The following is a 24,759-nucleotide window of genomic DNA, read 5'->3' on the forward strand; positions in this document are numbered from 1 at the left end:
GTTTCATCATGTTAGCCAGGATGGTCTCCATCTCCTAACCTAGTGATCCACCCGCCTCGGCCTGCCGAAGTGCTGGGATTACAGGCGTGAGCCACCGCGCCCGGCCAGCACAGGGGATCTTCTTTCAAGGGCCCTGTAGTTGGTAGATCATTCTATTACCTGCAGCCATTTAGACTGTCCCCTCAGTGGGACATGGGCTCTAGTCAACCCTATATATCATCTATCTACCTCCCCTCTTCACTAATATTTCCCCAGTTTCCTTTGTATGCAGGGCAGCTTCATAAAAAGATTCGCTACTAAAGGATGCAAGAACTCAAAAAAACAAAACGAAACAAAACACACAACCCTCTCAGTTTTAAAAGTATAATTCATAAACTGTTTTGTTGGTGCAAAAGTAATTGTGGTTTTTGCCATTTAATACTTAGAGGTGTAGGAGTTATTATTCTTTATCTCTTACGTTATGGTTCTAAAAAACGTTTCAACTATGTTCAGAGGAAAAACACCTTCAGAGCACAAGTAACAGCTCACCTGAAGCATTCTTGCCATTGTCACAACTTCGTGATCTGGAGGATTGTACTTGTAGCAATTCATGAACATTAATCTAACATCTGCCGCAAATTTGTATGCATCCTTATATTCTTGGTTATCCATTTTCTCCTAAATTAAAGAAAAACTACAGGATTCACAAATAGTTCAATTCAATAATTATTTGACCACCTACATTAAATGTTCATATTACAAAATAATTCAAATATACAGAAAACAGTTGTCCACCATCCAGATTTGACAAACGTTAAAATTTTGCTACATTTGTTTCATATTTTTTAGACTTTGAAAAAAAATCCAGTGAATTTTGACAAGTAGAGATGAGGAAGGAGGACATTCCATGTAAAGAGAACTGGAACAAAATCACAAAAGCAGAGAAGCAGAGTGTTTTCATATAATCTTTTTTTTTGAGACAGAGTTTCCCTCTGTCACCCAGCCTGGAGTGCAGTGGATGATCTCCGCTCACTGCAACCTCTCCTCCTCCCAGGTTCAAGTGATTCTCGTGACTCAGCCTCTGGAGTAGCTGGAACGATAGGCATGCACCACCATTCCCAGCTTTTTTTTTTTTTTTTTTTTTTAGTAGAGACGAGGTTTCGCCATGGCCAGGCTGGTCTCAAACTCCTGGCCTCAAGTGATCCGCCCGCCTTGGCCTCCCAAAGTGCTAAGATTACAAGGCATGAGCCACTGTGCCCGGCCTAGAACCATGGACATGTTCAAGTGGAAGAAAACAAAAAGATATATTTTAAAATTTTCCAGAGACTCACTCCAGATAGTGTGACTTGGATGATCTTAATTTCCTTCATCTTTTTCTAGATTTTAAGATTTCTTTGCAATGATGAATTACTTTTATAATCAAGAAAAAGAAGTTCTTCCTTTTAAGGCAACATTTACCTTAATAGTTCCAAGATCCATTGGATTTTTGACAATGTCATAGTAGTTATGGAGTCCCAAAGCATTAACGTCAACAGGATTATAAAAGGGCCATGCATATGAAAAATGTTTCTTTGCAAGCATTTCTTTAAGAATCTCACTACAGTGCCTTAATTGTTCAGTTACTTTAACAGTCTTCACAACATTATATTGTTGCTGAGAATCTGGCAAAACATTCTTTGGCATATTTTCTTTTATAGGTGGCAGTGTCACTGATTTTTCTGTGAATGTTGGAGAAAATTCACTACTTGCTTTAACTGCTGAAGTTGCAGGAGTTGTTGTATCTGCTTTCCTCTTCACACCCTTTGTAACCTACAACAGAACAATTCAACAACAAAAATATATTTGAGATGATATTCAGAGCATAGTTCCTTATCAGTTAAAAGAAAAAAAGGGAAAGATTATTGGCACCAAGTCTTTATATAGATAATTTACACATATTGTTGTCAATCCATGTATTAAATATTGCTAAAGGTTAATTTCCTTTTGTAGGCAAACTAAATAGTTCTAATATTATCTTCCCACATACCAAAGAATGTCTTGTGCAAACCTTAAGATGAATGAAAAGTAAAAAATCAAAGTCATATACCAAAAAAAGTTTCTGAACACCTGAAAATCAGCAAGAATATATGATTTTTAAAAGAAAACTATATAGGTGGACAACTTCTGATATTAATACTATCAAGATACCCAAACAGTACAAATTCTACCTAAGAAATATCTAAAATTTGGCTAGCGTCTTAGGTGTCTATTCATAAAATGCATAGAGAGGTGGAAACAGTATTATTTCAGATTGCTAGATGCTAAATGAATTAAAAAAGAAAAATTGCTAGACGCTGAAGACTAATTTTCCTATTAACGGGGAAAAAAAAATCCAGTGTTAAAAAGCAATGATTTAAAAACTACAACAAACTTACTTGGGCCGCAGTTTGTGAACCGGAATTGACTGAAGCTCCCTGTACCACGTTCAAGGGAGAAATAGATGTCTTAGAAAATACAGAAGGAATTTCTTGCTGCTTAAATACTTTTTCTGTTGCGCTGGATGATGATTTTTCTTTAGCAGAAGAAACAGCTATATTCTGTTGAGTGCCTGGAAAAGTATGAGCCAGAATCAAATATATGAATGAATAAAGTACAAAATACCACTTTCTGTCTTATTTTCTATTTCATTTAGTTCAGCTTTTTAGCAATATAAGCATAGGATACTTATTTCCTTTTGAAATCTACACACACAGGATTAGACAGGTTAGACCAATTTAGATATAATAATGGAGACTTCAACATTTGTTATTAATGTTAGGTTTATCAGTTTTATTCAAAAAGGTGCCTGGCTTAAACCAAGACTAATAATCGAGCTGTGTGGTTAGCTTCAGGTAGCTATGAACATGAGCAAAAATTTCAGATACTCTGGAGACCAACCATACAATACTATGTGAGGTCTTCGGAATGCTCTGCATAAATATCCAAGGACTTCATAATTGTTAACATAGTCCATCACAGAATAAAAGATGTGAATATGATTCTCTTATCAATACCTTCTTCAGAAAATTCTGCCAAAGGAACAATTGTCACGTTCTTCTGCCCTGTTCTCACAGAATGTTATGATGTAAGACATTTGGATCATATCACTCTGAAATCTGTTATTTCAAAAGTTCAACCTTCCATCAAGGCAACTCTATTCTTCTAATTGTTCACAACAAAAACCTTGAAGTCATCTTTGACTCCACTGTCTCTCAAACTCCATATCCAACCCACCAGCAAACCCTGTTAGCATTATCTTCCTATCTAGACTCCAAACACTTCTCACAAGTGGCATTCACTCTGGCCCAAGGCATCATCAGTGCACAACTCAATTATTGCAATAACATCCAGGCAGGTCTTTCTTCTGCTTCGGTCCTCTATAGTCTATCCTCAAAACAGCTACCAAAGTGATCTTTTAAAACTCAAATCAGTGATAGCTTGTAATCTCGCTAAGTAAAAACCAAAGTGCTCATAGCATGTGTACGATCTGCTTGTCCTCTTCTCCACACTTCTTCCCTCCTTCCAACCTCACTTCTTTTTTTTTTAAATTTTTTTTATTATACTTTTAAGTTCTAGGGTACATGTGCACAAAGTGCAGGTTTGTTACATATGTATACATGTGCCATGTTGGTGTGCTACACCCACTAACTTGTCATTTACATTAGGCATATCTCCTAATGCTATCCCTCCCCACTCCCCCTACCCCATGACAGGCCCCGGTGTGTGATGTTCCCCTTCCTGTGTCCAAGTGTTCTCATTGTTCAATTCCCACCTATGAGTGAGAACATGTGGTGTTTGGATTTCTGTCTTGCGATAGTTTGCTAAGAATGATGGTTTCCAGCTTCATCCATGTCCCTACAAAGGACATGAACTCATCCTTTTTTATGGCTTCATAGTATTCCATGGTATATATGTGCCACATTTTCTTAATCCAGTCTATCATGGTTGGACATTTGGGTTGGTTCCAAGTCTTTGCTATTGTGAGTAGTGCCACAATAAACATATGTGTGCATGTGTCTTTATAGCAGCATGATTTATATTTCCTTGGGTATATACCCAGTAATGGGATGGCTGGGTCAAATGGTATTTCTAGTTCTAGATCCCTGAGGAATCACCACACTGACTTCCACAATGGTTGAACTAGTTTACAGTCCCACCAACAGTGTAAAAGTGTTCCTATTTCTCCACATCCTCTCCAGCACCTGCTGTTTCCTGACTTTTTAATGATCGCCATTCTAACTGGTGTGAGATGATATCTCATTGTGGTTTTGATTTGCATTTCTCTGATGGCCAGTGATGATGAGCATTTTTTCATGTGTCTGCTGGCTGCATAAATGTCTTCTTTTGAGAAGTGTCTCTTCATATCCTTCACCCACTTTTTGATGGGGTTGTTTTTTTCTTGTAAATCTGTTTGAGTTCTTTGTAGATTCTGGATATTAGCCCTTTGTCAGATGAGTAGATTGCAAAAATTTTCTCCCATTCTGTAGGCTGCCTGTTCACTCTGATGGTAGTTTCTATTGCTGTGCAGAAGCTCTTTAGTTTAATTAGATTCCATTTGTCTATTTCGGTTTTTGTTGCCATTGCTTTTGGTGTTTTAGACATGAAGTCCTTGCCTATGCCTATGTCCTGAATGGTATTGCCTAGGTTTTCTTCTAGGGTTTTTATGGTTTTAGGTCTAACGTTTAAGTCTTTAATCCATCTTGAATTAATTTTTGTATAAGGTGTAAGGAAGGGATCCATTTCAGCTTTCTACATATGGCTAGCCAGTTTTCCCAGCACCATTTATTAAATAGGGAATCCTTTCCCCATTTCTTGTTTTTGTCAGGTTTGTCAAAGATCAGATAGTTGTAGATGTGTGGTATTATTTCTGAGGGCTCTGTTCTGTTCCATTGGTCTGTATCTCTGTTTTGGTACCAGTACCATGCTGTTTTGGTTACTGCAGCCTTGTAGTATAGTTTGAAAACTTTTCCCTTCGAAAACTTGCACAAGACAGGGATGCCCTCTCTCACCACTCCTATTCAACATAGTGTTGGAAGTTCTGGCCAGGGCAATCAGGCAGGAGAAAGAAATAAAGGGTATTCAATTAGGAAAAGAGGAAGTCAAATTGTCCCTGTTTGCAGAAGACATGATTATATATCTAGAAAACCCCATCATCTCAGCCCAAAATCTCCTTAGGCTGATGAGCAACTTCAGCAAAGTCTCAGGATACAAAATCAATGTGCGAAAATCACAAGCATTCTTACACACCAATAACAGACAAACAGCCAAATCATGAGTGAACTCCCATTCACAATTGTTTCAAAGAGAATAAAATACCTAGGAATCCAACTTACAAGGGATGTGAAGGACCTCTTCAAGGAGAACTACAAACCACTGCTCAACGAAATAAAAGAGGACACAAACAAATGGAACAACATTCCATGCTCATGGATAGGAAGAATCAATATCGTGAAAATGGCCATACTGCCCAAGGTAATTTATAGATTCAATGCCATCCCCATCAAGCTACCAATGACTTTCTTCACAGAATTGGAAAAAACTACTTTAAAGTTCATATGGAACTAAAAAAGAGCCCGCATTGCCAAGTCAATCCTAAGCCAAAAGAACAAAGCTGGAGGCATCACACTACCTCACTTCAAACTTCACTTCTTATTACTTCCCTCTGCCCTTACCTCACTCTAGCCTATTGGCCTTGCTCAAATTTGGTAAGCAGAAGCAGACTATTTGTTTTGCCTAAAAGAAGATATCCTTATGCCTCATTCCAACATTTCCTTCAGACATTTACTCATATGTCACCTTCTCAACCACCCCATATAAAATAACATTTTCGCTCTACCTATCCCCACTCACCAACTGTCTAGCTCTTATTCTGCTTTATTTTTTCCATGCCATCGTCACATTTGATATACAACATATAGCTATTTCCGGCTCTTCAATTCTTGCAAAACAAACTCAGGAACTAAGTAAATTTGAATGTATTTTAAGATAGGGCTGATATTCCTCAATGTCTGAGTTGTCACTACTCTCTAAAACTTAGGAATCAAATACATTCAGATAATCTCACACCCTTTGATATTCCAACTGTTGCTCTTTCAACTCAGGAGCTAATTAGATATGCATAGTGAGGAATAGTTAGAATTATTTAATTTTGTCTCTATCCCTCACAAGAATAAAAAGCTCTGTGAGGGTAAGGGGACTTTGTTTTGGTCACCCCTAAGTCCCTTGTGCCTAATGCAGTACTTGTTACATGAGAGAAACACAGTAAATATTTACTGCATGCCTATTGTGTGTTGGACACCATTTTAGGTGCTAGGGCACAAAAATGAACAAGACAGACATAGTATCTGCTCTTGTAGCTTACTGTCTAGTGTAAGAAACAGACAAAAAATAAGTAATCAAACTGAGTACAAGTGATGCTAAGTGTTAGGAAGGAAATATACAGGTTACTGACTAAATTAAGGCAGAGAACTATTATGGAGAGGGTAGCCAAGGAAGGCCTCCCTCTCTAAAGCTGACAACTAAGATGTCACTATAAAGGTAAGAAGTAGCCAGCCAGGTCAAGAGAACTATAGAATGGGAAGTAAGTCCACATGATTATTGTGTGCATGAAGAAATAAAAGCATTTTAAGAAAGACACAGTAGTCTCCTAAGGCAAATACTGACAGAAGTCAAATAAAATGAGAATAGAAAAACACTACTTAAATTTTGCAGCATGAAGACTACAAGTGACCCTGACTGACAAAAGGTATTTGGTGGTGAATCAAAGCTAGAATTTGTGCTAAGGAGACTACATGAGTATACAGGAAGAAAGAAAGAAAGAAAAAAAAAAGGAACAATAGCTGGAAGGATATGGATAAAGGAGTATTTTAAAGATGAGATACTAGAGCAAGTTTATAGGGTAATGAGACTAACCCCATAGAGGAGGACAGATTAATGATCCAAGAAAAAAGGGAGATAACAAAAAGGAATAAAATGGTTGAGATGGCAAGATCCATTCACAAATGAAGGCATTGGCTCAAAGTGATGGAGGAGGAAAGGGTCTGTTATAGGCCTTTGCTCTAGCTGATTCCTCTAGCTGGAATGTTCTTTCAAATCTTCACTTCTCAATGAGGCCTCCACTGAATCTGTCATGTTTGTCTCTCACTTACTGCTAGAATATTAATTCCAAGATGGCAAAGTTTTTGTTTTATTCACTGATAATATCTCAAGAGCACAGAACAGTGTTGTGGTACATAATCAGCACTCAAGTATTTGCTCAATCAACATTATCAGTTTAATACCGAGTTTTCTTTGCCATAAATTATCAACATGTACGTAACCACATTATTTTAAACTAGCTACCATCATATGACAATTTTCCTACCACTGTGACTAACAAAGACATGACTCTGGTAGTGGAATGCTTCTGTCAGAAGTCTTTTAAACTTAGACATTCCCTCTGAAGCCAAATCCTACCTATCCTTTGAGGTCAAACATAACTTGTATCACCTCTAAAGCCTCTCCCAACTTTTCCAGCGTGATATGGTTTGGATGTTTTGTCCTCTTCAAATCTTATGTTGAAATGTGACCTCCAATGTTGGTGGTGGGGCCTGGTGTGGGAGGTGTTTGGGTCATGAGGGGTGGATCCCTCATGAATCTCTTGGTGCTGTCCTTGACGTAATGAAGGAGTGCTCACTCTATGAGTTCACAGAAGAGCCGGTTGCTTAAAAGAGCACCTCTCCCCTACCCCCACCTCACCATGTGATACAACAGCTCCCTCTTTGCCTTTGACCATGATTGAAAGCTTCCTGAGGCCCAGAAGCTAAGCAGATGCTGGTGCCATACTTATACAGCCTGCAAAACCATGAGCCAAATAAACCTCTTTTCTTTGTAAATTACCCAGCCTCACATATTTCTTTCCTTTTCTTTTTTTTTTTTTTTTTGAGAAAGGGTCTTGCTCTGTCGCTCTGTTGCAGTGGTGTGATCATGGCTCACTGCACCTTCAACCCACTGGGCTCAAGCAATCCTCCCACCTCAGGCTCTTGAGGAGCTGGAACTACAAGTGCATGCCACTATACCTGGCAAAGTTTCAAATTTTTCTATAAAGGGTCCTCCTATCCTGCTCAGGCTGGTCTTGAATTCCTGGGCTCATGTAATCCTCCCATCTTGGCTTCCCAATGTGCTGGCATTACAGCCATGAGCCACAATGCCCAGCCAGGTATTTCTTTATAGCAATACAAAATGTACTAGCACACATCACGTATCAATTTCTCACTCTTGGCCATGCATGGTGGCTCACGCCTGTAATCCTAGCACTTTGGGAGTCCAAGTCATGAGGATCGTTTGAAGCCAGGAGTTCAAGATGAGCCTGGGCAACAAAATGAGACCCCACCTCTGTAAGAAACAAAAAAATTAGCTGGGTGTGGTGGTACATGTCCTTAATATTGGCTACTTGGGAGGCTAAAGTGGGAGGACCGTTTAAGCCCAGGAGCTTGAGGCTGCAGTGAACTGATTGTGGAGTGCCACTGCACTCCAGCCAGGGTGACAGAATGAGACCCTGTCTCGAAATAAAACAAAATTTCTCATTCTTTTCAAACACAGCATATGTTACATGTAATTTCATCTGACACGTATCATAATGCATTGTCTTTTTTTCCATAATGCACTGTCTTGTAATTTTTTTCAAGTTTTATTTCTAACAAAAAACTTAAATGTAGGCCAGGTGCAGCGGCTCATGCCTGTAATCACAGCACTTTGGGAGGCCAAGGCAGGTGGATCACCTAAGGTCAGGAGTTCGAGACCAGCCTGGCCAACATGGTGAAACCCCATCTCTACTAAAAAATACAAAAATTAGCTGGGCATGGTGGCATGCGCCTGTAATCCCAGCTACTCAGGAGGCTGAGGCAGGAGAATCACTTGAACCTGGAAGGCAGAGGTTGCAGTGAGCAGAGATCATGCCATTGCACTCCAGCCTGGGCAACGAGAGTGAAACTCTGTCTCAAAAAAAAAAAAAACAAAACACACACAAAAACAAAAAAACACTTGAAAGTTAAGTTGCAGCTACTTGTTTCAGATGCTCAGGTAACTGTTAACAGTATCTTTCCCTCAGATAAAAGATCAATAAAAAGATCAATAATTTTTACCTTCTAGCAACATTAAATGGAAAAAATAATAATTTTTATCTTGCTAAGGGTAATAAATTAAGTCAGCAACAATTAGCACGCTGGTTTTACAATTTAAATACCATACTAATCTATGTATTATCTACCTCACAAGGGCTTATTTAAATCTTCTTGTAGAAGCCTAGGTCTCACATTGTCAGACATTAGATCAACCTTTTCTAAAATAAGAATAAGGACTTAAATATAATCAGTGAATATGTGAATATCTCATAGATTTGGTTAAAGCACTATAAGTTATGACCCACCTTAAGGATCTATTAGCAATTAAAAAGTATATATTAGTACCAATAAAAACCTCAAAAAAAAAATCAACCTCTGCCATGAACCTATTACAAGCCTCCTATATCTCAGGCACTTAACTATATACTTTATAAACATTTACAATCATGAAAGATAAATATTTTTAGGGCCAGGCGCGGTGACTCATGCCTGTAATCCCAGCACTTTGGGAGGCCGAGGCAGGCAGATCACGACGTCAGGAGATCGAGACCATCCTGGCTAACATGGTGAAACCCCGACTCTACTAAAAAAAAATACAAAAAATTAGCAGGGCGTGGTGGTGGGCGCCTGTAGTCCCAGCTACTCTGGAGGCTGAGGCAGGAGAATGGCTTGAATCTGGGAGGCAGAGCTTGCAGTGAGCCGAGATTGCACCACTGCACTCCAGCCTGGGCGACAGAGTGAAGACTCCGTCTCAAATAAATAAATAAATAAATAATTTTCCTGATATTGTAAATGAGGAAACTAACATGGAATGACTAAGAACTTAAAGATTACACTGCTTAAGTGATCCAAAGATAAACCAACATTTACTACGCTCTTGGTTAACCTCTACAATACATCTATTTGAATACTTCAGATTTAAGATTTTTGAAACACCATATTTAAATGATATGATTATTAGTTGTAAAGATGATTTCCTCTAAAGATTTTTGTGAGTGAAGAAAAAGTTAGGAAAAAAAGACAATCTTCCAACCCAATATTAACATTTCATTCTCAGCTATGGAAATTTTTTTTTAATACAGAGAGCACTAGCAATTTGGGCATTCTTATCAGTACAGCACAGATGCAAGATCCACTGAAAACAGCAGTAACAGCTATGATTTTCTGAATCCCTACTATGTGAACGGCATTATGCTACAAGAAAGCTGGCTCCGAGGCCATAATCAATGCAGTCCTCACTATTCTTGAATGATACCCATCCTTGTGATCAAGGTTTGGCAGATTGTTTCAAATGGACATTTTTTATTAATCGAATAGGATGTAGGACTTCTGGATGTCTGTCTCCTTTGAGGGATTTACACACACACATGAGATAGATAGGGGAAAAAAAGAGAGAGAACCATAAAGCGTTTACCTCCTGCCTTACCTTTCTTGATTCTTTCCTTAACACCCACAACTTGCTCTTCTTGTGGCATCTGAGATAATTTCTGCATAAACAGCTTCTCTAGAGCTTGTGCCATAAGAACAATGTCATCTCCAGGCTACAAAATATATTAAATATACCATAAGGATATACAGTATGGTCACTGTACCAAATGTTTTAAATTCAGCCCACTTTATGGAAGGCAGTAACATAGTATTCCTAGACGGTATTCATCTCTTATAAATTTAGAAAATAGTGAAGCTGCTCACATTTTATTTTCTTATTCTCTATGGTTGAAAGCGGCTCACATTTAAAATTCTAGCATCCTACTCCTTCAGCTTCTAAAAAGGACCCAAATGGCTTTCTGAACACTAAAGAATTACAATCCAAGCAATCCTACTAAATCAAACAGGTATTAAAACTGAGAATTTCGCCAGGCATGGTGGCTCACGCCTGTAATCCCAGCACTTTTGGAGGCTGGCGGGGGTAGATCACCTGAGGTCGGGAGTTCGAGACCAGCCTGACCAACATGGAGAAACCCTGTCTCTACTAAAAATACAAAATTAGGCTGGGCGCGGTGGCTCACGCCTATAATCCCAGAACTTTGGGAGGCCGAAGTGGGCGGACCACCTGAGGTTGGGAGTTTGAGACCAGCCTGACCAACGTGGAGAAACTCCATCTCTACTAAAAATACAAAATTAGCCAGGCGTGGTGGTGCGTGCCTGTAATCCTAGCTACTCAGGAGGCTGAGGCAGGAGAATTGCTTGAACCCGGGAGGCAGAGGTTGAGGTGAGCTGAGATAGTGCCATTGCACTCCAGCCTGGGCAACAAGAGCAAAACTACGTTTAAAAAAAAAAAAAATTAGCCAGGTGTGGTTGCGCATGCCTGTAATCCCAGCTACTCGGGAGGCTGAGGCAGGAGAATTGCTTGAACCGGGAGGTGGAGGTTGTGGTGAGCTGAGATTGCACCATTGCACTCCAGCCTGGGCAACAAGAGCGAAAACTCCGTCTTAAAAAAAAAAAGAGAATTTCTACTCACAAATAGGTTAAAACAAAACTTACTCATGGCTATACAAAGTATGTCATGGTTTGACTGGAAGTAATTCTGTTTAATTAACTAATTAATAAAATAACACTGTAGCACTGACTCAATTTTTAAATATTTTTTTCTAAGCCAACTCTACCAACATATTCAATGACGAAGTCTCACTCTGTCTCCCAGGCTGGAGTACAGTGGCGCAATCTCGGCTCACTGCAATCTCTGTCACCTGGGTTCAAGCGATTCTCCTGCCTCAGCCTCCTGAGTACCTGGGATTACAGGTGCCTGCCACTGCGTCTGGCTACTTTCTGTAGTTTTAGTAGAGACAGGGTTTCACCATCTTGGCCAGGCTAATCTCGAACTCCTGACCTTGTGATCCACCCACCTTGGCCTCCCAAAGTGCTGGGATTACAGGCATGAGCCACCGCACCCAGGCAACATATTCAATTTTTCAATCTTAACTATTCGCTTACAAGTCTTCCTCTTGCTTCAATTTATGACTGAGAAGAAAAGTAAGTAATTTACAAAGCAACAGTTCTCTTAAATAAAGAGAACATTTATTTCTAAGTTAGGTAGCTCAGGAAAATTACTAAACTTCATTTTAAAATATTACATCTGAAAGGACCCTTTGGAACTGTAGTTAAATTAAAATGAAGTTGCCAATGGTACTGATTTTTAAAAAATTCACATTGGAGCTGGATGCAGTGGTGTGTGCCTATAATCCCAGCTACTTAGGAGGGTGAGGTGGGAGTATCACTTGAGCCCAGGAGATCAAGTCCAGCCTAGGCAACACAGTGAGTCCGTCTCAGACAAAAAAATCATTCGCATTGGCTAATAGTTTTAAATCTTTTATACATATAAGCTGGCACTGGTAGTTTTCTTGGGAGCCAAATCAAACTTTCTGTTACAATTCAGTGTACTCACCAGTGATTTTGAATAAACGAAATCACAAATACTTAGAATTCTCATATTTAAATAAGATATAAGCTTTAAAATATTTAGATGCCCTAGAACAGCTAGAACAGGATACAGTACTGTAGGAAATGGGAATACTATATGGAAGAAAACCAAATACACAAATCCAATTTTATGGATGAGAGCCAATATGAAGATTAAGTTTAAAATCTCCACATACACTGCACTCCAGCCTGGGCAACAGAGCGAGACTCCATCTCAAAAAATAAAAATAAAATAAAATCTCTACATATATCATATAGGCAAATTCATTAACACAAATCCAAGTACTACTACTGGGATAGAACAAAGAGCATATCTGATCTCTTTTTTAGACAGAGAAACAAGAGACAGGGAAAGGCAAAAGGGAGAATCAAAGGACTCATCCCAGGAAGGTGGATTTTTTTTTTTTTTTTTTTTTGAGAAGGTGTCTTGCTCTGTCACCAGGCTGGAGTGCAATGGTGGCATCTAGGCTCACTGCAACCTCCACCTCCTGGGCTGAAGCGATTCTCCTGCCTCAGCCTCCCGAGTAGCTGGGACTACAGGCACACGCCACCATGCCCAGCTAATTTTTGTATTTCTAGTGAGGCGGGGTTTCACCATGTTGGTCAGGATGGTCTCGATCTCTCAACCTCATGATCCTCCTGCCTCAGCCTCCCAAAGTGCTGGGATTACAGGTGTGAGCCACCGTGCCCGGCCAGAACATATCTGATCTTTAAATCAACTTGTGAAGTTTAGAAGTAGGCAATTGGTTTGGCTTTTTAGGTTATGGCCAGGGGTCCATACTGTGAAAATTTAATGAAGATTAGTATATACTAAGGCTTTTCCTTTATCTCATAACTAAAATGACAGGAATGCAATAGAAAACATTCTGAAATACCTTATTCACAGAAACCAGCTCTCATTGGTATTTTGGTTTTTAAAAACATAACAAGCCACTACAGCTATTCAGGCACAAAAATATTATAGCAAATAGACTGAACAAGTATTGGTATGTGAAAATTATGAAATTCAGTGAAAAAGTATTGTCCTTAAAAATATGTAAAAGATCTTGGCCGGGCACAGTGGCTCACACCTATAATCCCAGAACTTTGGGAGGCTGAGGTGGGTGGAACACCTGAGGTCAGGAGTTCAAGACCAGCCAGGCCAACACGGTAAAACCCCGTCTCTACTAAAAAAAGATACAAAAAATTAGCCAGGCAGGTTGGTGGGTGCCTGTATTCCCAGCTACTCGGGAGGCTGAGGCAGGAGAATCACTTGAACCTGGGGGCAGAGGTTGCAGTGAGCTGAGATCACACCACTGCACTCCAGCCTGGGTGACAGAGCCAGACTCCATCTCAAAAAAAAAAAAAAAAAATTATATACACACACACACACGTCAAGTATCTCAAAGGAAGAGAATTGAAATCTGAAATGATCACATGATTTTATACATTTCTCTCCTATATGTAATGGCAAAGAATTAGCAAGTATAACATAAGGCTTACATACCTTGTTATATAAATAACAATTTGAGAACATTGTATTGAAGTCTTCTATACATTCTGAAGCCTTCATATAATATTTATTCTCCAAGCGCTTCTTAATTGTATTTAAATCCATTGGGTTTTTTATAATGGTATAATAATCCTATGGTTTTGAACAAATTCTAAATGTTAGTAAGAATGAATACACTACAACTATTGATACACAAAGAAATTTAATGCACTATACACCTGTAACTAGAGAGAGCAACTGATTATCTTTAAAAAGCCATATTCTGGCTGGGCACAGTGGCTCACGCCTGTAGTCCCACACTTCGGGAGGCCAAGGCAGGAGGATCACTTGAGGCCAGGAGTTCAAGATCAGCCTGGCCAACATGGCAAAACCCATCTCTAATAAAAATACAGAAAATTGGCCGGGCATGGTGGCTCACGCCTGTAATCCCAGCACTTTGGGAGGCCAAGGTGGGTGGATCACCTGAGGTCACGAGTTCGAGACCAGCCTGACCAACATGGGGAAGCCCCATCTCCACTAAAAATACAAAAATAAGCCTGGTGTGATGATGTGTGCCTGTAATCCCAGCTACTCAGGAGTTTGAGGCAGGAGAATCACTCAAACCTGGGAGGCAGAGGTTGCAGTAAGCCAAGATTGTGCCACTGCACTCCAGCCTGGGGGACAGAGCGAGACTCTGTCTCAAAAAACACAACAACAACAAAAAAACAGAAAATTAGCCAGGTGTGCTGGCACATGCCTGTCTTCCCAGCTACTTGGGAGGGTGAGGCCCAAGAATCACTTGAGCCCAGGAGGCAGAGGTTGCAGCGGTCAGAGATCATGCCACTCCACTGTAGTCTGGGTGACAGAGTGAGACTGTCTCAAAAAAAAAAAAAGGCCATATTCTAGAAACTAGAACCTTTAGTAATGAGAAACAAAGCTGACTGCTACGGCATTATTTTTAGATGCTAAAAAAAAAAAAGCCAATAAAGATGAACAAAGGTAAGAATTTCAGAATAAAATTATCCTTGAAAATAAAAAGGGCATGAGGAAAAAGAACCTTGTTTTTATGGAGTCTGACTCCATAGAATAAAATTCCAGCTTCGAGTTGACTAGCTATATTGTAAACTACTCAACCATTGCATTAATGAATGGCTAAAAATTCCTAATGTAAGACCTAAAGTCAAATTCTATATGTGATGCAACTAAGCCTGCCAGGAAGTGTCAAGAGAAACTTCATAGAAAAGGTAAAATTCAGGATAACTCTGCATCCAAAAGGTGAAGTGACATATACTATAATAAGAAAACATGTATTACAATTTATCACAAATTATTAAAATAAGAATGCGAATGCTCAGAAAAATAAGCTTTTTTTTTGGAAAAAAATACTCATTGGGATAGACTTTAATGATGCTAAATAAATCAGTTGTTAAATTTTTTTTATTTTTTATTTTTGGAGATGGAGTTTTACTCTTGTTGCCCAGGCAATGGCGCAATCTCGGCTTACCACAACCTCCACCTCCCAGGTTCAAGAGATTCTCCTGCTCAGCCTCCTGGGTAGCTGGAAGTACAGGCATGTGCCACCACGCCCGGCTAATTTTGTATTTTCAGTAGAGACGGGGTCTCTCCATGTTGGTCAGGCTGGTCTCGAACTCCCGACCTCAGGTGATCTCCCCACCTCGGCCTCCCAAAGTGCTGGGATTACAGGCGGGAACCAACGCGCCTGGCCAAATATGTTTTATAATATTAAAGACTAGTTATGTCTTACAGAAATTTACAGGATTTTTCTTTTTTTGAAACTAACATAGTTGAAGACATACATACAGGCAACTTTAGTTTCACAGCATCCACAGGACGTTGAAAGGGCCATGAAAAACTATGCTTCCATAAATCCTTTAGGACAACTTTTTGTAGATACTGAAGTTGATTTGTCAATCGCCCATTTTTCTTAGTATTTATATATTCTGGTGGAGGAGGGTTAACAATAATAGCTGTTTGTCGACTTGGCAGAGACATTCTTAACTGCTTCGAATCCTGTCTACAAGTACATGTCCTGAAAAACAAAAACTGAGTACTTCAGAAGCACTTTAGGAATGGTTTCCACAGGAGCTGAAAAGTGTTATTCAAGAGTAACAGAAGCCGGGCACAGTGGCTCAGGCCTGTAATCCCAACACTTTGGGAGGCCAAGGCGGGTGGATCACCTGAGGTCAGGAGTTCGAGACCAGCCTGACCAATGTAGTGAAACCCCGTCTCTACTAAAAATACAAAAATTAGCCAGACGTGGTAGTGCATGCCTGTAATCCAAGCTACTTAGGAGGGTGAGGAGGGAGAATCCCTTAAATCCGGGAGGCAGAGGTTACAGTGAGCCAAGATCGTGCCATTGCACTACAGCCTGGGCAACAAGAGTGAAACTCCATCTCAAAAAAGAGTTAACACATACTGTGTTTTAAAGCACATCATGATTAAGACAGGATGAAAAAAAAAAAGCCAAATGGCAAAGGAATCAATTTTTAAACAAATACAAATTTTTTATATACAAATAGTAAAAGTTTCACTATATATGCCTTAGCCTTGGATTTTTTTTTTTTTTTTTTGAGACGGAGTCTTGCTCTGTCACCCAGGCTGGAGTGCAGTGGCGCCATCTCGGCTCACTGCAAGCTCCGCCTCCCGGGTTCACGCCATTCTCCTGCCTCCGCCTCCCGAGTAGCTGGGACTACAGGCGCCCTCCACTACGCCCGGCTAACTTTTTGTATTTTTAGTAGAGATGGGGTTTCACCGTGGTCTCGATCTCCTGACCTCGTGATCCGCCCGCCTCGGCCTCCCAAAGTGCTGGGATTACAAGCGTGAGCCACCGCGCCCGGCCAACCTTGGATGTTTTAAATTATTTCAACATCTCAGTCTTCCTGTCTTTCACAAAAACACAAATTGAGGTCTTAGCAGGAAAAGTCTATAAATTCCTAGTCGGAAGAAATAACAGAGAATGTTAAAGATATGATCAGTGTGTAAGTATTCTACAATTGTTAATTCAATGAAGAGAGAAAAGCAAAGTAAAAAAATGTTCTGGCTAATTTGAAAAAAGTGATTAATTTATTTATGGTGTCTCTCTCTCTCTCTGAGATGGAGTCTCACTCTGTTGCCCAGGCTGGAGTGCAATGGCGCGATCTCGGCCCACTGTAATCTTTGCCTCCCAGGTTCAAGCGATTCTCTAGCCTCAGCCTCCCAAGTAGCTGCGACTACAGATGCATGACACCATGCAGCTAATTTTTGTATTTTTTTGTAGAGACAGGGTTTCAACATGTTGGCCCGGCTGGTCTCAAAAACCTGACCTCAGGTGATCCACACACCTCGGCCTCCCAAGGTGCTGAGATTACAGCCTTGAGCCACCATGCCCAGCCAAAGTGATTTTATTTTTCTGTTTTTATTTTTTGAGATGGAGTCTCACTCTACTGCCCAGACTGGAGTGCAGTGGCACAATTTCCACTCACTGCAACTTCCGCCTGCTGGCTTCAAGTGATTCTCCTGCCTCAGCTTCCTGAGTAGCTGGGATTACAGGCACCTGCCACCACGCCCAGCTAATTTTTGTATTTTTAGTACAGGCAGGGTTTCACTACATTGGCCAAGCTGGTCTGGAACTCCTGACCTCAGGTGATCCACCCTCCTCGACCTCCCAAAGTGCTGGGATTACAGGCATGAGCCACTGCACACGACCCAAAGTGATTTATTTTAAAACCGAATTTATTAGATTAAAATGTTACTCTGTGGCACATATTGCTACATCTAGAATAAAATATTTTAAATTTCATAGGCGTTTCAGAAAGACAGTATTTAATATTCCTAGACAGCATCATTACTTTAAGGATAATAAAGGTACTACCAACGTGCACATAATACCTCAAGTACATAAGCAAAATGAAAATGAAATAAGTTGCCCATTTTTAGAGACCAGTGTTAACACTTAGCCAATATTATCTTTGTCTGCATTAAAGTAGTATTAGTTCTCACCTCCTGTTGCATATTAATCACTTATAGATATTTTTGAACTGTGGCGTAAAACATACCAAAATTTACCATACTCTTTTTAAGTGTACAGTTCAGCAGTGTTAAGTATATTCATGTTTTTTTGTGAAACCAATCTCTAGAACTTTTCCATCTTGCAAAACAGAAACTCTATGTGCATTAACCAACAAATCCTCATTCTTCTGTCCCCGCTGTACCTGGCAACCACCATTCTGCTTTCTGTTGCCATGAATTTGACTACCCTAAATACTTCATTAAAGTGACAAATCATATTTATCTTTTTTGTGACTGGTTTATTTTTCCTAATACAAAGCCCTCAAGATTCATCCATGTTGTAGAGTGTGTTAGAATTTCCCTTCCTTTTAAGGCTAAATAATATTCCATCGTATGTCTATCATTTTCTTTATCCATTCATTCATTGATGCCACTTGGGTTGCTTCCACTTCTTGACTATATTGTGAATACTGCTGCTATGAACATGGGTTTACAAGTGTCTCAGGACCCTGCTTTCAATTCTTTTGGATATATATACACAAGTGGAATTGCTAGATCATATGGCAATTATATTTCTAATTTTTTGAGGAAGCCCATCCCATTTTCCATGGTCAATACATGATTTCACATTCCCACTAACAACGTACAAGAGTTCAATTTCTCCACACCCTTGCCAATAGTAATTTTTTGTTTTGTTTTAATACTAGCCATCCTAATAGGTATGAGGAGCTGTGGATCTTTAAAAATACCAATGCTCAGGTCCCAATCTCTGGAGAGAGCGCCTGGGAATCAGTTTTGTTGGTTTTTTAAAAGTTCCCTGTTACTTCTGATGTGTGGCCAAGATTGAGTACTACTACATTAAAATGAATTGAAGGTGGTTATCAATCTTCTACTTTCACGATTTTCATGTTCCACATATATGGAAATATAGCACTTAATAAAAGTCATAGGCTGGGTGCTGTGGCTCATGCCTGTAATCCCAGAACTTTGGTAGGCTGAGGAGGGCAGATGGCTTGAGGGCAGGAGTTCAATACCAGACTGGACAACAAGATGAAACCCCCCATCTCTGCAAAAAATACAAAAATCAGTCAGGCATGGTGGTGCACATCTGTAGTCCCAGCTACTCGGGAGGCTGAAGTGGAAGGACCACTTGAACCCGGGAGGTAGAGGCTGCAATGAGCTCAGATTGTGCCACTGCACTCCAGCCTGGGTGACACAGCAAGAACCTGTCTCAAAAAAGAGCTCAGGAGTTCAAGACCAGCCTGGGCAACACAGTGAGACCTCACCTGTAAAATAAAAAAAAGAAAAAAAAAGAAAAAGAGAAAAATCGTAAGAACAAAGATGGAGCTATTCTAGGATGTCACAACTAAACTGGCTCTTATCCTGGCTTTCTAATTATTTAAAGCTAACCTACTTTTTAGGTGCCCCAGTCACTGTAACCTCCCTCATCCACAAAGGTTAACCACTCCAATCACTACAGACCAAGCTGTGACCATTTTTGAACTTTACATATAGTATTATTTACTATGTATTACGTTTTTGTTTGTTTTTTGAGATGGCATCTCACTCCATCGCCCAGGCTGGAATGCAGTGGCGCGATCTTGGCTCAAAAAAATATATATGTGTATTTATTACACAATATACTTTCTGCAGTCTCATGGTTTCATTTTCTACTTTTTTTTTGAGTCAGGGTCTTACTGTCCCCCAGGCTGGAGTGCAACAGTATGATCTTGGCTCACTGCAGCCTCAAACTCCTGGGCTCAAATGACTCTCCCACCTCAGCCTCCTGATTATCTGGGACTATAGGTACATATCACAATATCCAGCTCATTTTTTTTGTATAGATGGGGTTTTGCCATGTCACCCAGGCTGGTCTCGAACTACTGAGCTCAAGCAATCTGCTTTCCTTGGCCTCCCAAAGTGCTGGAATTACAGGTAAGCCCACGGTTCCCCGCCTCATTTTCTACATTTAATTTTTTATCTAGAATTACTTTCCACTGGTATCTTTGGCTACAGACATTCCCCCAGCCTTGATTTTTTAAAAAAATACCTTGCCACACAAAAAACTTACACAGGATGTTTATAGCAGCTTTATTCATAATTGCCAAAACTTGAAAATAACTAAGATGTCCTTAAGTAGGTGAAAGGGTAAATACACTCTACTACATTCATGCAATGAAATATTATTCAGCACTAAAAAGAAATGAGCTATCGGCTGGGCGTGGTGGCTCACACCTGTAATCCCAACACTTTGGGAGGTGAAGGTGGGTAGACCACCCAAGATCAGGAGTTCAAGACCAGCCTGGGCAATATGGTGAAAACCCATCTCTACTAAAAACACGAAAACTAGCCGGGCATGGCAGTGAACGCTTGTAATCCCAGCTACTCAGGAGGCCGAGGCATGAGAATCGCTTGAACCCTGGAGACAAAGGTTGCAGTGAACTGAGATCCCACCACTGGACTCCAGCCTAGGTGACAGAGTGAGACTCCTTTTAAAAAAAAAAAAAGGCATGAGTTATCAAGTCATGAAAAGACATTGTGAAAGCCTGAATGTCATTCTCAAAAAAAGGCAAAACTTGGCCAGGCATGGCGGCTCACGCCTGTAATCCCAGCACTTTGGAAGGCCGAGGCAGGTGGATCATTTGAGGTCGGGAGCTCGAGACCAGCCTGGCCAACATGGTGAGACTTCCCTGTCTCTAATAAAAATACAAAAGTTAGCCAGGCAATGTGGCACATTGCCAGTAATCCCAGCTGCTTGGAGGCTGAGGCACAAGAATTGCTTTAATCTGGGAGGTGAAGGTTGTGAGCCAAGATGGCCCTACTAAACTCCAGCCTGGGTGACACAGCAAGACTCTATCTCAAAAAACAAAAACAAAAACAAAAAACAACAAAAAAACACAAAACTATAGAGATAGTAAGAAGATCAGCAGTTGCTAGGGGTTTGGGGAGGAAGGAATAGGCAGAGCACAGAGGATATTCAGGGAAGTGAGACTACCTTGTATGATAGTATAATGGTAGATCCATTTGTCAAAACTCATGGAATGTACACCAAAACAGAAACTATGGAAACTATTAATGTTGGGTGATGATGTGTCAATGTAGGTTCATTGATTGTAACAAACGTACCACTCTGGTGCTGTACTAGTGTTGAAACGGGGTAGATGGGAACACTATTTACTGCTCAGTTTTGCTGTGAACCTAAACTCCTCAAAAACATAAATTTTTTTTTTTTTGAGATGGAGTCTCGCTCTGTCGCCCAGGCTGGAGTGCAGTGGTGCAATCTCGGCTCACTCCAAGCTCCGCCTCCCAGATTCAAGCCATTCTCCTGCCTCAGCCTCCAGAGTAGCTGGGACTACAGGCGCCCGCCACCACACCCAGCTAGTTTTTTGTATTTTTAGTAGAGACAGGGTTTCACCGTGTTAGCCAGGATGGTCTCCATCTCCTGACCTCGTGATCCGCCTGCCTCGGCCTCCCAAAGTACCGGGATTACAGGCATAAGCCACTGCCCCCGGCCAAAAATAAAATCTATTAAAACACACATACAAATCCTCTCCATGTTCAGCGCTAACACGAAAGTTTTTGCTGTCCCACAAATCATAAATACTGTAAAACATTCCGTAATTCCATATCCCTCACTGGCCTTCCTCAGTTACCTTCCTAGACTTCTCTGTAGTATTTAACATGGCTAAGTACATAGTACCTATAAATTACCTATAAAGCCTTTTTGCCAAAAATGTGAACAATTGAATGTAATCAAGATTTTATTTCTATTTTTAAAAATTTTTTGGAGACAGGGTCTTGCTCTGTCACCCAAGCAGGGGTGCAGTGGCTCAAACATGGCTCACTGCAATCTTGAACTCCTGGGCGCAAGCAATCCTCCTCCCTCAGTTTCCTGAGTAGGACTACAGGTACATATCACCATGCCTGGTTAATATTTTTTCAGGGAAGGGGGGAAGCCAGAGTCTCACTATGTTTCCCAGACTGGTCTCAAATTCCTGGCTTCAAGTCATCCTCTCACCTCAGCCTCCCAAAAGCGCTGGGGATTACAGATGTGAGACACCATGCCAGCCTAATCAAGCTTTTAGATATAACTTTTATTTTACAGAAAATTCAGGGACTTAGAGCTGTGCTGTATGATGGCCCCTAGTTAACCATAACAATTTAAATTACCCAAAACTTAATAGAATTAAAAACTTAGCCACATTTCAAGTGCTTAATAGCCACATGTGGCTAGCAGCTACTGTATGAGACAATGCAGATATAGAACACTGCCATCACGGCAGAAAAGTTCTAAGGGACAGTGCTAAAATGGCCTATTTTACAAAAGTCAAGGTCATTACAGAAAATAAGAAAAATGACTCTACATTAAGATCCATGACATACAACTCAGGAAAAGCAGGCAGGAGGTGGGGGGGCAGGAAGAACCATGATAACCAAACTCAATTGGTTATTCTATACCAAATCTTGGTTTTAAAACATCAGCCATATTTCCAGCCAGAAAGGTGGCAAAAGAAAAAAAGAAAAAGATCGGTCATAACATTTTGAGACAACTAGGGAAATCTAGGGGATTGTTCATCTTGATAGATGTAATAGCAAGGTATACAGGAAAAAATGTTAAGTGTTGCTCAAAAAAACTTGTGAAGTCATATCTGTAATATATCTTTAAAAGGCCTGTGGGAAGGCTATATAGAAAAGCAAATATGGCAAAATGTTGACAATTGCTGATATAGTTTTTTTGTACTATTTTACCTGTCTGTACACTTGAAAATTTTAATAACAGCCTTAAATACACTGTAATTGAGGGCCACAGATGGCCTGAACATGAATGCACCAAACCTTAACAAATAATTTGATATCATTGTCACTGGGCAAAACAATAGCTAATATTTGATAATCTGATTATCTTCTCAGTGGTGAACTCTCTGCATTTCTTGGCTGGAGGCCCTGGTTTCTAATGTGAAGTGAAGCTCACTGTCCAGCAATATATGACTAAAAATTTTCCCTTTTATAACGTATCCACTGTCATTACCCATCTTACTGTTTCAATTACTTTAATCTTCTGTTTCTTTTAAACGTTTAAAAATGGGCTTATGTGGCTTTTTATGATACTTTGCAAATTTCTATGCTAGACAGCTGTCAATTTTACTATTTCACTTTCCCTAAAGCCTTTAATTTTAGCTCTTAATTTTTAATAATAAACAGAAGAAGCCACCACAAGAGTCCTACAAAAGAACCCAAAAGAGATTTTTGTTGTTGTTTTGTTTTGTTTTTAAGATGGAGTCTCACTCTGTCTCCCAGGCTGGAGTGCCATGAAGCAATCTCAGCTCACTGCAACCTCTGCCTCCCAGGTTCAAGCGATTCTCCTGCCTCAGCCTCCCTAGTAGTTGGGATTACAGGGAGGCATTACACTACACCCAGCTAATTTTTGTATTTTTAGTAGAGATGGGATTTCATGTTGGCCAGGCTGTCTTGAACTTCTGACCTCAAGTGATCCACCTGCCTCAGCCTCCCAAAGCGCTGGGATTACAGGATTGAGCCACCGCACCCAGACAATTTTCATGTTAATGGTGGGTCCTAACCACTTGTCTAGTGTCAGAAGTAAACACGCTGGTTAATTTAAGGTTCTCTCTAAAAAGCACTTACACTCACATTCCAATATGCCACCTTAAGGAGGGAAAAAAAGTACAGAGTTACCATTATACTGGCAACTATAATCTGCAGTCTAACCCATCTAAGTGAAAGTCCACTGTTTTTTTGTTTTGTTGAGACAGGGTCTTGCTTTGTCACCCAGGCTGGAGTGCAGTGGCATGATCACTGCTCACTGAAGCCTCGATCTCGGGCTCAAGCCATCCTCCCACATCAGCCTCCCAAGTAGCTGGGACTACAGCTGCATGCCACCACACCTGGCTAATTTTTTAAAATTTTTTTAGTAGAGATGAGGGTTCACCATGCTGCTCAAGCTGGTCTTATTAAACTCTTGGTTCTCAAGTGATCCTCCCACCTCAGCCTCCCAAAGTGCTGGGATTACAGGCGTGAGCCATCACACCCAGCCTCCACTATTGCTTCTAATGTTTATAGTGAGTTGTCATTTTGTTATTTCCGCTTTCAAAACATTTTTTACCTGTGGATATATCTCTAGAAAGATGGGTCATACACGGTGGCTCATGTCTGTAAACCCAACACTTTGAGAGGCCAAGGTGGGAAGAACACTTGAGCCCTGGAGTTTGAGACTACCTTGGGCAACAGAGTGAGATCTTGTGTCTACACAAAATACAAAAAATAACTGGGCATCATGGAGCACACCTGTAGTCCCAGCTACTCTGGAGGCAGAGGTGGGGGGATCACTTGAGCCCATGAAGTCGAGGCTGCAGTGAGCCATGATTGCACCAATGCACTCCAGCCTAGGTGACAGATTGAGAACTTGCCTCAAAAAAAAAAAAAAAAAAAAAAAATGCCGAGCACCGTGGCTTGCACCTAAAATCTCAGCACTTTGGGAGACCAAGGCAAATGGATTACCTGAAGTCAGGAGTTTAAGACCAGCCTGAGCAACATGGTGAAACCCTGTCTCTACTAAAAATACAAAAATTTGCCAGGTGTGGTGTCACATGCCTGTAGTCCCAGCTATTTGGGAGGCTGAGGCAGGAGAATTGCTTGAATCCCAGAGGGGGAGGTTGCAGTGAGCTGAGATCATGCCACTGTACTCTAGCCTGGGCAACAGAGGGAGACTGTCTCAAAAAACAAAACAAACAAAAAAAAAACAGG

The 24,759-nt window shown here is 40.4% G+C and overlaps 1 protein-coding gene across 25 annotated transcripts in view; it reads right to left on the reverse strand.

Annotated features, from left to right (window-relative positions):
- BRDT (bromodomain testis associated) overlaps positions 1-24,759 on the reverse strand; it is a 64,924-nt gene that overhangs the window by 35,533 nt on the left and 4,632 nt on the right. For 18 of the 25 annotated variants that reach the window (XR_010152352.1, XR_010152356.1, XR_010152357.1 and 15 more), the window contains 6 exon segments: positions 15,811-16,039; positions 14,005-14,142; positions 10,525-10,639; positions 2,394-2,566; positions 1,438-1,788; positions 529-657 (listed from right to left, as the gene is read on the reverse strand). Coding sequence is in view for 20 of the 25 variants with exons in the window: in XM_016926057.3 (XP_016781546.1) it covers positions 529-657; positions 1,438-1,788; positions 2,394-2,566; positions 10,525-10,639; positions 14,005-14,142; positions 15,811-16,002 (1,098 nt within the window). In the remaining 5 variants the exon portion in view is untranslated. 25 annotated transcript variants of the gene reach the window in all.

The sequence above is a fragment of the Pan troglodytes genome, chromosome 1 (assembly GCF_028858775.2).
Source record: "Pan troglodytes isolate AG18354 chromosome 1, NHGRI_mPanTro3-v2.0_pri, whole genome shotgun sequence".
Taxonomy (NCBI): domain Eukaryota; kingdom Metazoa; phylum Chordata; class Mammalia; order Primates; family Hominidae; genus Pan; species Pan troglodytes.